We start from the raw sequence: 12,616 nt of genomic DNA, 5'->3' as shown, positions 1-12,616 counted from the left end.
CGCGCCACTCCAGCCGCCCGGGAACAGCCGCGAGTGAGCTGCGGGCGCTTCCCGGCGAGGAGGACTTTAAGGATTGCTACATTAACAACAAGCAACTGTAACTTCGCTAATTTAATGAATGACGTCCGTGCGTTTAGTGAGAGATGCTGCCCGAACGCGGCTCGCTGTCGGGCCGCAGCAAGCCCTGCCCTTGCACAGCGCGCAGGTAAGCCCAGAGTAGCCGGGGGACGAGTAGGGTATAGCACTGCCTGAAAGGCCCTGTGCCATTTTTTCCCAAAAGCAGGAGAAACAGCAGTGCCTTTTTTCTAGTTCTAGCTCAATCGAAAAAGCTAAGTCAAATATGGGGATGCATATTTTTTATTTTTTTTTTAATCAGGTTCAGGCACAGCGATGCATTTTCTTTTCCTCACAGCTGATTCCTGTGTGCAAAAGGATGACTAAGAGCATTTATGCCTTACTCAGAACATCTTAAGAATCTTAAAACTCTCTGAAAAATTAGTAAGTTGGAAAGCTGGGAAATTAACTGCTATCAGTAAATTGCTCTTTCCACTTGAATGCACAGCAATCTTGTAGTACAAATCGACAGAAATAAGCTCGTATTACACACCAGACATGAGAATTACACCAAGGCAGTTGTAGGTAATACCGCAGCTGGTATAAAAGCCTAAAGAGACTAAACCCAAGTTGTACATTGACTGTTGAATTCTCATGCTTTGCAGATATCTGAACCAAATGAGTTTGACATCATGCTTTTAATGCCCGTTGAAAGACTTCAGCTGGATGAATGTGATGACACTGGAGCTTATTACTATCTAACATTGAAAAGAAATCAAAAAGAAAAGCATTTGTTGAAGTTTTTAGATGAAGATAAAAAATTATCAGCCTTTAAAATGCTTCAAGCACTACGAGAAATTATTAAACGAGAAGTAAAAAACATTAAAGGTAAGTACTGAGAGAACAAGCTTCACATAGGAGTGCTAAAAATAGTTACATTGCACATATGGATTGCCCTGTTATTAATAAAATGTGCTTTTCCCGCCAGTCATCTGTCTCTATAACTAACCCCTCTGTCCCTGGTATCTCAACTTTGCTCTTGTGCTAAGAATCATTTCCAGTGCATCACAGCTAATCGTATTATGTGATTAACCCACTGCTCCACTATGCAGTCCTCTTTCCATATGAAAATAATGAATATGAAGGGTTCTGTCATGCTTGGTACTTCCTACATGACCTACGTATTGTGAATCTATCTGCTGTGTACAAAGAGCCATTTGCTGAACTGGCAGCAGAAGGAAGAGCTTGCTTTTATACATTACCTAATATTTTATAATCAGTCTGTATAGAAAACATCACCTTTTAGGGCACTCTAACCCTTCAGAAACAATGTGGCCAAATCTCTTCAGTCTCACTGTTTTCAAAGTCAAGCAGTTCACTGGAAAGTATCGCTGTATTTCTGATTCTGTAGACACAGTAAATCAAGCAAACACAGCAATTCCGGAAGAGTGTTCTTTATTTTGTAGAACTCCTCAACAGGTCACCTTAATGTTTTACTTAAAATACATATCCTGTAGGATAAAGAGCCAGTGGTGGAACCCGGGTTTTCTCTTGATCAATTGCAAATTCTCCTAAGTAAAAACCTTAGCATTCTTTTCAAAAAAAGTTTCTAATATATAAAAATAAATGTCTTCTTTGTTACTAGATGTGGAAGTGTCTGTGAAAAGGAAAAAGCCTGGAAGCCCTGCAATAACTCTTCTGATCAAAAATCCTCCAGCAGAAATATCAGTGGACATCATCTTGACTTTGGAAGTTCAGCAGAGCTGGCCTCCCTGCACACAGGATGGCCTCAGAATTGAACAGTGGCTGGGAAGAAAAGTCAGGGGAAAGTTCAGAAATGAATCACTTTATTTAGTAGCCAAACAAAATAAAAACGAAAAGGTTCTAAAAGGTACCTCAGATACAGATAGTAAATTTAAGTTATGAAATATCTTCTCTTCAACTCAATCACAAGTGCGATAAAAAGGGTATCCAGATTCTGTTAATTAATCTGCCTTCAAGGTACAGATCTTTATCTTATCCTGGATATCAAAGACAACTGAAATCCTTCTTTAAAACATCAGACTTGTGACACTGCTTGTCCTGCACTGAAATCTAAAGACAAAACTGCTCTGCCAGGCTGTACATTGACCATTCCTAAGCCCATTATATTAAATCTACTGTCAGACACATGGATATGGGACCTTTCTTGTGCTAGAGCTGTACTTAACAGCAACATGCACTCCTTTTAATTAAAGGGAGATACCTAAAAAGGCAGGGAACATCCCTGTAAGTGGGACTGCATACACGGGTTATATGCTTTTGCAGGATATAAACTACTTTTCTAGAAAGATACATTATTTCTCATTGAACTCTGGTATGGCTGCAATCTATTTTTTTAATCCAGACCACTCACACCTAGCCTACACTGGTTTGCAGAAACATCTCAACTTGTTACTGCAGTATGAGAACTAACAACTTCAGCAAAAAGAGTTCAGGCAATCTTTTTTTTTAATTAGCATGCCCATCTTAATAATGCCAAATCAATTATTACTGCTCTACTGGGCTATCTCTCACTGTGAAAATTAAATGTAAAGACTAACGGAACTGAACAGCCAAGGGAAACAGTCTAACTTATGTAAGGAACTTATGATTGCTGGTGTTTTAAAAATGGGGTTGAGCTATGTTAATATTTGTTTTCAGAACGCTACCTAAAGAACAAAAAGAAATGCTTTAGAAAGTCACCTTACTTGAGACAAACTACTTGTACAGAGAAATTGAAACCAATGGTGAAGATTTTGTTATTCAAAACCAGAATGGTTACGCAGTAAGGCTAATAATACAGAGTAGAAATTGAAAAGGTAGTAGATTTCTTTGAGTAGTGCAGTTCCCCAAATCACTTTCAACAAATGCAGGAAAGTCCAGAATTAAGCTTAAAGTAAATCCAAGCATCCTTAAGAATATAGTTAAAGTATCCAAACAATTAACTGTGTCCTATATTAATAAGATTCTAATTGTCTCTGTGTGGAGCAGCTGGGGAATCGGGAATTAATGCAGTCAGTGAATTAAGATTTCTTTAAGGGCAAAGAAATTGCTGATACTTAAAATTAAGTCAATTATAAAGTGTCTCTTTTCTCTAGTTACAGACACCGGTTACTGCTGTGTAATAATTTAACAATCTTGTACTCAACTTTAGGAAACACCTGGCGACTCTCCTTCTCGCATATTGAGAAGGCCATGATGAACAACCATGGCAGGTCAAAGACGTGTTGTGAATCTGATGGACCAAAGTGCTGTAGGTTGGTATTTTGTATGAAAATTTTACTTTAAGCCTGTGTGAGCCAGGCTAGCACTGTTTAGCACTTTTCAGTTTAACATTTAAGAAGTTGATCTAAGACTAATTACTTGTAATAGGGAGCAAGAATAAAGCTTTTAGGCATCATTGTTCTATAGCAGTACAACACTGCATGCACTCACTGAACATCTGACTTGCATTTACACAGCAAGAGGTACAAACAAATTACCTTGTAGGTTTACACTCCAGACTTGCCTTAAAAAGCAAAAAGATGCAACTTGTTAAATAATCTTTCCCAAACTCAGTCCTGTTTAGAACCAGCTTAAAAAGTCTGATGACTTAGCTTTTTGAGCTTTGGGAACAAAATTACACTTCACACCAAGGCAATTTCTAAAACAATGGTGAGAAAAGAACTGCTGAATGGGATCAGGATCAATAAATGTGTATTTTTACTCCAATAAAATCTGGTTTTCACATTTCTTTGAGAAGAAAGAACAAATTCCACATGAGTTACGGAACCTCCTTAATGGTAAACCAACTTCTTAGTTTACTTAATTACACTTTGTACTGACTCAAAAGTCATAAGAGAACTAATGCACAATTCAGATTTTATTCAAAATATTATTGCAAATGTTATCTTACAGTAAGAACATTTATATTGCTTTCATGAATAACGTGTATTAACATATCTAAAATACGTATTTTAGAACTATGTAGAAGGTACCTAATAAATTCTTATTTATTTAACAGGAAAAGTTGTCTTAAGCTTCTGAAGTATCTTTTAGAGCAACTTAAAATGGAATATACAAAAGAACTGGAGAAGTTCTGTTCATACCACGTCAAAACTGCTTTTTTCCACTCATGTGTCATGTGGCCAAATGACACAGACTGGCATGTGGGAGACCTGGATCACTGCTTTCAGAAATATCTGGGATATTTTCTGCATTGCCTGCAAAACTCTCAGCTGCCACACTTTTTTATCCCCAAATACAACTTGCTCAGTCTGGAAGATAAAGCGAGCAGTGATTTCCTTTTAAGACAAATAAACAATGAATTGAACAACGGGTTCCCAATATTTCAGAAGATGTATTAAGTTTACAATAACTCTTTACAATAATAGTGGTTTTAGATTTGAATATTTAAAAACAGCACCTTAAACTACTCCTCAGTAGTTGATACTACAAAAACCCAGAACAAAATCAAGAACACCAAGAGAAAACAGCATACTTCATATACTTCATTCTGCTTAGCCCTAACTCTTGAAAGCAATAGGATGTTTTAAGTAATATTTATCTTCCCTATCCAAATGTAGATGTTACCTGCAAAATATCTTCAAGGTGTACTAGGAATGTATAGAAGAATTTGCAGTAGTTAATTTCCCACAGGTAGTTTTTATGATTCCAAATATAAAGGCATCAATGCTTGGGTAAAGTGAAAAATTAAGATTTTATTTAAATTGAGGATCCATTGTGGAATATCCTAAATACACTCTTGCTTTCAAGAGAAAAAAAAAAAGTCACTGGAGTTGCTTTGACATAAACCAGAACCTCTCCAGATCAACTGGGTGGATGGAGACTTTTTTGCCGAGGACAATCACCATCAACAGCAAGCAGAGAGAGAATATGGTATCAAACCAGTATGAAGTTCCTGAAGTAACCTATCTTTTCTGAGTCTTCAGAATTGCTTTGGAAATTAAGTCTTTTCACTGGACTTTGGGCAGGAAGCAAGCATTTTCTAATGTGCTGCAACACAGTAATGTTACTGTGTCAACATGCATTTGTGTGACTGTCCTGGGTTCCGCTACGATAGGATTCATTTTCCCAAGAGTGCTGGGAGGGGGCACAGCCAAGGTAGGTGACCAGAACTAGCCTGTCATGCTCAAGATCTAACTAGAGGAGCTGGTCAGGAGTTGGGGATTGCAGTTGGGGGAGGGGCTCAGTGCATGGTACTGGGTGGTGAGCAAGTGCATTGCACGTCACTTGCTTTATAGATTCTTTTTTTTCTTATTTGCATTGTTATTGTTACAGTTCTTTTCTTCTTGTGTTCTATTAAACTGTCCTTATGTCAAGCAACGAGTTTTACTTTCACTTTTCCTCCCAATTTTTTTCCCCATCCCACTGTGGGGAGGAGTGCACCAGTGGCTGCATGGTGCTTTGTGGTCGGCTGGGCCTAAACCACAACTGTCTTTTTGGCACCCAACATGGGGCAACATGGGGTCAGAGTGTTCAGATAATGGGAAAAATCTCACCAGAGCATGTTAAGACAGATTTGTTATTCACATAATTGCTGATCACAGTGTTGGTTCCTTTATTCACATGGTGGAGTTATGTAAATCCTTACATAGACTACATATTACTTGTGGTGATGTTTATCACCTCTGGGAGAGGGATCCAGACATCTTTTTGCTTTACTGGGTAATGTCAACTTACGATATGATTACATCACTGGTCATGAGGTTAAATGGTATTTGTATGCAGTATTGTCGTTTACATACCTTGGGTGCCCTTTCTCAGAATTTATTAGTAATTGCACACAATCTGTGGAGAAGGTGGGGGGATACTCTCCTTCAGGCTAATTACAACAGGTTTTGAGAATTTTGAACATCCTGGAAAGATGCCACTCCAGTTTCCAGCAGGCAGTTCCCCAAACAGAGTAGAAGGGCTGATCTCACTTCTGATCCTCTTGAAGGGACTTCAGATTCTTCTTTACAAAAGGTGAACAACAAATACTATAACCAGGATTAGAGGGGCCCTGCCTCCAGCCCGGTGAGAGAGGGGGACAGCCAGGTTTATTGGATGGTGTGGATCTGATGGTCTTGCACGTCAGATCCACAAGAGTATAAGGCTCTGGCAGACACTGGTGCACAGTGTACCCTAATGACATCAACCTATAAAGGGGCAGAACCCATCTGTAGTTCTGTAGGGATAGGGGGATCCCAACAGCTAACTGTAGCAGAAGCTGAAGTGAGCCTGACTGGGAATGAGTGGCATACACACCCCATCGTGACTGGCCCAGAGGCCCTGTGCATCCTTGGCACAGACTGTCTCAGGAGAGGGTACTTCAAGGACCCAAAAGGGTATCAGTGGGTCTTGGAGAAGAAGGAAATTGAACAGTTGTCCACCTTGCCTGGTCTCTCGGAGGACCCTTCTGTTGTGGGGTTGCTGAAGGCTGAAGAATAGCTGGTGCCAACTGGTACCACAACGATGCACCAGTGGCAATATCACACCCATCGGGACTCTCCAATTGCCATCCATAAGCTGATTTGTCAACCGGAGAGCCAAGGGGTGTTCAGCAAAACGTGCTCACCCTTTAACAGTCTCATATGGCCAGTGTGAAAAACTAATGGAGAGTGGAGACTGTGGCAGATAGATGTGCAGACGTTTGTCTTAGGTACAGAGAAAACCACAAGCAAGAATGAGACACCGATTTCCAGCCCTGCGGAGGTAGAACCAAACAAACAAGACACCAGTTTCCGGCCCTGGGGATGTAGGACTCAGCAATACATTCTGTGGTTCTGAACTAGGCAAAAACCTGTGGATTTAATGCCTGCCAACAACTAACTGTGCAGGTGTAAGGTGCTAGGTCACTGACTTTGAGGATGGTCTTGCATGATGCAACCCCCAGAACAGTCTCTCTGCAACCACCCGGGACACACTGCACCGAGCTGGACCACACCTACCATCATGTGATGCCATGCCCACCATGCATATGCATGATGTTTCCTGGAACTGAGTGGAGACTTTGGGACTTGGACTGTATAAAAATGGTACCATCAGAATCTGGGGGGGGACCCCCCACCACTAAGACACCAAGAATCAAGAGGACCAATGGGATGCTGCTAGATCCATGGGTGGTGGTATCTTTCTCTCTCTCTCTCTCTCTTCCTGAAAATAGTTCAAATCCTTCTGAAGGCCAGTTTTGACATAAACTGAAGTCAAAAGACTGTACAGGAGATGCAGTTTTTAGGAATAAAATGGCCAGACAGGTGTTGTCAGATCCCAGTGGATGTGATCAACAAGATAGCAGCTGTGTCTCCACCAACTAGTAAAAAGGAAACATAAGCTTTCCTGGGTATTGTGGGTTTTTGGAAAATGCATATCCCAAATTACAGTTGACTGTAATCCCTCTCTATCAAGCTACTCAGAAGAAAAATTATTACAAATGGGGCCCTGAGCAACAACAAGCCTTTCCACAAATTAAAGGTGAGATCGTTCATGCAGTAGCCCTTGGGCTGGTTAGGGCAGGACAGGAATGGCCCTACCTCGATTCTCTGGCAGAAAACACCAGGGGGAGACCTGAGGTCGACCCCTGGGGTTTTAAAGTCGGGGGCATAGAGGATCAGAGGCCTGCTATACTATGACTGAAAAGGAGATATTGGCAGCATATGAAGGGGTTCAAGGTGCTTCAGAAGTGGTTAATACTGAATCACAGCTCCTCCTGGCACCTCAACTGCCAGTGCTGGGCTGAATGGTCAGAGGGAGGGACCCCTCTACACTCCATGCAGCTGATGCTGTGTGGAATAAGTGGGCTCAAATAGGAAACCCCAGTTGCTCAGGAATTCTAGACGTGATCATGGACGGGCCAGAAGGCAAAGATTTTGGAGTATCACCAGATGAGGAGGTGATGCGTGCTCAAGAAGCCCCATTGTATAATAAAGTGCCAGAAAATGAGAAGCAATATGGCTTGTTCAACCAATGGGTCCTGTCGCATTGTAGGAAAGCATTGGAGGTGCAAGGCAGCTCTATGTATGTACGGCAAGTCACAGAAACCGCTGGAGAAGGTGAATCAAGCCAGTTTGTGGAAGTGAGAGCCATCCAGCTGGCTTGAGATATTGCTGAGAAAAATGGCCAGTGCGCTATCTCTCTATGTATTTATGGATGGTGGCAAATGCCCTGTGGAGGTGGTTGCAGCAGTGGAAGCAGAGCAACTGGCACTGCAGAGGCAAACCCATCTGGGCTGCTGCATTGTGGCAAGATATTGCTGCCTGGCTAGAGAAGCTGACTGTAAAAGTATGTCATGTTGATGCCCACGTCCCTAAGAGTCAGGCAACTGGAGAACATAAAAACAACCAGCAGGTGGATCAGGCAGCTGAAGTTGAAGTAGCTCAGGTGAATTTGGACTGGCAACATAAAGAGTGAATTATTTACAGCTCGGTGAACCCTTGACACCTCAGGCCATCAAGGAAGAGATGCACAATATATAGATGGGCTCAGGAGCGAGGGGTGGACTTGACCTATTGCACAGGTAATCCACGAATGTGAAACATGTACTGCAATCAATCAAGCAAAGCATTTAAAGCCTCTGTGGTATGAAAGATGATGGCTGAAATACAAATTGGGGGAGCCCTGGCAGATTGACTATATTACACCCCCACAAACTCACCAAGGCAAACACCACATGCTTACAATGGTGGAAGCAGCCGCTGCATGGCTGGAAACATATCCCGTGCCCCACGCCACTGCCTGGAACAATATCCTGGGCCTTGAAAAACAAGTTTTATGGTGACATGGCACCCCATAAAGAATTGAGTCAGACAATGGGACTCACTTCTTAAACAACCTCCTACAGACCTGGGCCAAAGAGCATGGTATCAAGTGGGTAAATCTCATCCCTTGTCATTCACCAGCCTCTGGAAAAACTGAACAATACAATGGCATGATAAAAACTACACTGAGAGCAACATGGGGTGGGACCATCAAACACCAGGATACACATTTAGCAAAAGACACCTGCTTAGTCAACACGAGGGCATCTGCCCATCGAGCTAGCCCTGCCCTGTCAAAACTTCTACATACTGTAGAAGGGCACAATGGAGTGTGCATGAAGAATATGTTAGGGAAGACAGACTGTGTTATTCCTGCCCTGGGAAAACCTAAACCCATTTGTGGGCTTGTTCTCGCTCAAGGACCTGGGTGCACTTTTTCTTAAAGGAGCTGTGGGAATTCCATAGTTTTAGCCTACTTTTGAGGGCAAAATAACCTATTAGATTAAATAATGCCCAGGTTTCACCTCAATTATGAGCAAATAAAAAAAGATGGAAGGTCAGAAGAACATTTGGAGAATAATTTTACTAAAATATTCTCATCTCACTAGATTAAGTTTATTAGTTTTTCATTTACTTATATGAGTAAACACAAGTTTAGACCAAGCATCAAATGAAGGAACAGCTCCTTCCCATGTAACTTCCTAGGAGTAAAACCATATCCCATTATCATTACAAGTCTGTGACAGGACCTGACATTCAAATGTAAAACTGGAATCAATGCTTTCTGAAACAAAAGCTGACCTTCAAATGTATTTTTTTCTTCATGACTTTGTTAACATTGGTCTAATAAATTCTTTTTCTTCTGTAAAGTAGAAACTTACATCCACAAGAACAAGAGTAGAAGTTGTCTTTTTACCCAGATAGCCACAAACACACACTTATTGTTATGGTCTCCTCCATTCAGAGGAAATGCAGACTTCTTTCAAAAAAAGCTGGAGACACAAGTCTTAACAAAAATTACCTTCAATGTTAAGTTTTAAAATTAAAAACCCCAACCAACCAAACAAGACATCATTTACTGCAAACACAGCCGTTTTCAAATAACTAAGTTATCCTTGGAAATACTTCTGCATGCCACTGGCAGATGTGGCATATCAGTGCAAAAGTACAGTATGTGTAGTCACACTGACAAACATTGCTTACATTCAGTAATCCAGTTCTCTGAAAATAAAAGGAATAATTATGTTTTACATTCTTATATCTTAACACTACATTTAAAAAAACCCAACAAATCCAGAAGATTTGTTTTTAACCAGTAGATAATGGCTTTAGAAGTTACGCACATGACACAAGAAAAAATGAAATTAATTTTTCTTAAATAAAAATAGTGCCCAAATGCAAAACTAGATTTCTATATAAAGTTTATCCATTTTTCTTTTTTAAGCCACTTTTTAGAATGTATTTTAAATGCAACAGTTACAGAAAACAATCAACCAAGAAGAGAAACTTCTAAATTCAAGCCTGTAGATACCAACACTAACTATAAACACTTACTTTGTTTCAGTAACTTCAAGGGATTAGTTATTCTGAGGTCTTTCTCCGAGATCTTTGTATACCCTTTTCAATTTCTTTTCTGTTTTGAAATTGTTTGTATCTTTCTGCCATTGCAATAAGCTCAGTAGGAACTACCTGGTAAGAAATCATCACATGACCAAGGTTAGTTTTAAATGAATCTAAACTTTTACTCTCTGATTTACAAAAATGCTATTGATTTGTGTGTTCCCAAACTTGATTTTGTTATTTAACTTGCTCCTGTTACTTTGCAGATTGTCTATTCCGTAGAGATGCAAAGACAAATCTTTTTACATAAAATGATACTAAAATACACTGAAAAATAATCAGCGGTGTCCCTGGATTTTCAATTACATTAAGTATGTTAGTATCACCATATCCGATGACAACATATAACCAGCTAAGTAAAACACTTGTGTTTCAGACAGAAATGTATGTTTCAGTGATAATGAAGAGCTGGAAGAAACATCCAATGCAATATATCCAATAAACATCCAAGATATTTGAATGTTACATTATTATGATTGATAGTAAATTCCTTATGGAAGTTTTAAGAGCCTCTGAAGAAAGACTTTGGTACTTAAAGAAAGCTATAGGAAGGGTTCTAACATGGATAAAACAAAGCTAAAAGACTAGAAAAGGAGGGCAGGAGAACACAGTCAGTTCTCCCACCACTGGGAGGTTCAACAAGCATCTTACTAACATCCTCAGTCCGTTCTGGCATGTTTGTAATTGTGTGGAAAAGGAGGTGAATAGTATCATCAGCACACTTTGTCACCTCAGAGTTATGTTTATAAGGACTGAGGCCAGATGCAAAGAAATACAGAGACTTTATTAGGTTGAGTGGCACTGATCACTGAAGGAAAAAAAGCCTGCATACCATTCTTACAGATCATGGAATAAAGGTAGTGTCCAACAAGTCGTCTTAAACCAGCTCAGGCATAATGCAGACATTAATGCGATGTTTACTGCAAAAAGCAGTACGGGCGACTGTACTGTCAGAAGAGGTTTTAGATCACTAATCTATCAAAGCCAGCCTGCTTCAACAATCTGCTACAGCATGTACCCAAGCAGCAGGTAGAAGACATCCGGTACAGAAGCACTTTCCTCATCAGAATGTGAAGAGCAAGCTGCTGCAGAGCGTGTGAGCATGGTATTAATGTGATTGCTCAGCCTCTGTGGTTTGTCCCTCTACAAGTGACACCAATACAGTAAACATTTAAACACTGTTAAGTCTCCTTAGAAACATCTAGACCTGGCAGTGCTTGCACAGATGAAGAATGCAGCCAGGACAAAAGGCCTGGTGGAACAGGAAGGTGTGTGTATTTTTCCAGTTCTGACTTTCTTTGTCAGGCATGATAGAGAATGATAGAGAAATGTTTCTGTTGTACCTGTTTTTCTTTTGTGAGATTATCCGTATATTCAAAATTATGGAGAATATCTGGCTAACAAACGCACCATACTTGTTCTGAAAGTGAAGTATTCGGAACCCTCAGCCCATGTTTTCTGTTGCTCTCCTTCCCTTTTATGAGACACTTCAAGACTGAAGCAATGATATTTTCATTGTCACGAGGTAAAAAAAAAACCTGCTTGTATGAATATTTCCCTTCTATTAGCTGTAACTAAAAGTTTGAGAATAATGTTGTGACTAGCAGTTACCCTTGAAATTTGGAGGTGCTTTTTTCTCCTCTGAATGCAGAGACCCGTTCCCAGTTGAACTATCACACATGAAAAAAGTTTGGGAACTTCAGTCTGCAGCAGGAGACAAGGCATGGATGGTAACAGCTGACTCAAAATACAGAACAAGGCACTTCTAAGTTCCATTTAAGTGGCTTCCAAGTATCATTACTGGTTTAATCTCTTATATTTGCTAAAAAAACCTCCACCAAAACCCAAATCAACACCAACCTCCCCCAACCAGCAAAACCTCCAAAAACACCCTCTCCCCTGCAACTTTAAGAAATTAGCAGGGCACAACTCTTGTTTCTGATTTTGTTTGGGGGGGTTTTGTTTTGTTTTCTTTTGTTTTCTTTTTCTGCCTCAAAAGCACCTTATCAGGTTTGCAATACATGGCATAACATTTTTCAGAGAAGAGTTGTAAACCAGAAGATTTAGGTGAAGTTCTAACTCAGCGTTTAAAGTTTGAATAAGTGTCCACACTAACAACCACAAGTCCTAAGTAAATGCAATTTAGTTTGTACTCAAACTTCCACCCCCACCCCCCACCACTA

The 12,616-nt window shown here is 40.3% G+C and overlaps 2 protein-coding genes and 1 long non-coding RNA gene across 3 annotated transcripts in view; 2 read left to right on the top strand and 1 right to left on the bottom strand.

Annotated features, from left to right (window-relative positions):
- The window catches only part of LOC113478381, a 16,258-nt gene that overhangs the window by 703 nt on the left and 2,939 nt on the right, over positions 1–12,616 (top strand). Inside the window, exon 2 of the long non-coding RNA XR_003398049.1 lies at positions 7,324–7,329. This is a non-coding gene — a long non-coding RNA (uncharacterized LOC113478381). The remainder of the gene's footprint in view (positions 1–7,323; positions 7,330–12,616) is intronic.
- Positions 19–5,279, top strand: CGAS (cyclic GMP-AMP synthase). The gene is made up of 5 exons (XM_026845542.1): positions 19–205; positions 720–942; positions 1,700–1,945; positions 3,230–3,332; positions 4,079–5,279. The coding sequence occupies exons 1-5, from the start codon at positions 119–121 to the stop codon at positions 4,419–4,421; spliced, it is 1,002 nt and encodes a 333-aa protein (XP_026701343.1). The 5' UTR covers positions 19–118; the 3' UTR covers positions 4,422–5,279.
- The window catches only part of DDX43 (DEAD-box helicase 43), a 19,261-nt gene continuing 16,626 nt past the window's right edge, over positions 9,982–12,616 (bottom strand). The window contains 2 exon segments of the mRNA XM_026845541.1: positions 9,982–10,034; positions 10,368–10,502. Coding sequence (XP_026701342.1) covers positions 10,395–10,502 — 108 coding nt within the window. The 3' untranslated portion in view covers positions 9,982–10,034; positions 10,368–10,394.

This window comes from Athene cunicularia (assembly GCF_003259725.1).
Source record: "Athene cunicularia isolate RWA chromosome 3 unlocalized genomic scaffold, athCun1 chr3_part1, whole genome shotgun sequence".
Classification (NCBI taxonomy): Eukaryota; Metazoa; Chordata; class Aves; order Strigiformes; family Strigidae; genus Athene; species Athene cunicularia.
The sequence above is the reverse complement of the archived record's forward strand: the minus strand, read 5'-3'. Positions and strand labels throughout refer to the sequence as shown.

Coding starts and splice junctions, on each gene's coding strand:
- CGAS (XM_026845542.1), top strand. CDS start 119: ATGACGTCCGTGCGTTTAGTGAGAGATGCTGCCCGAACGCGGCTCGCT. Junction 1,946..3,229: donor AAACGAAAAGGTTCTAAAAG/GTACCTCAGATA, acceptor ACTCAACTTTAG/GAAACACCTGGCGACTCTCC. Junction 3,333..4,078: donor GATGGACCAAAGTGCTGTAG/GTTGGTATTTTG, acceptor TTTATTTAACAG/GAAAAGTTGTCTTAAGCTTC.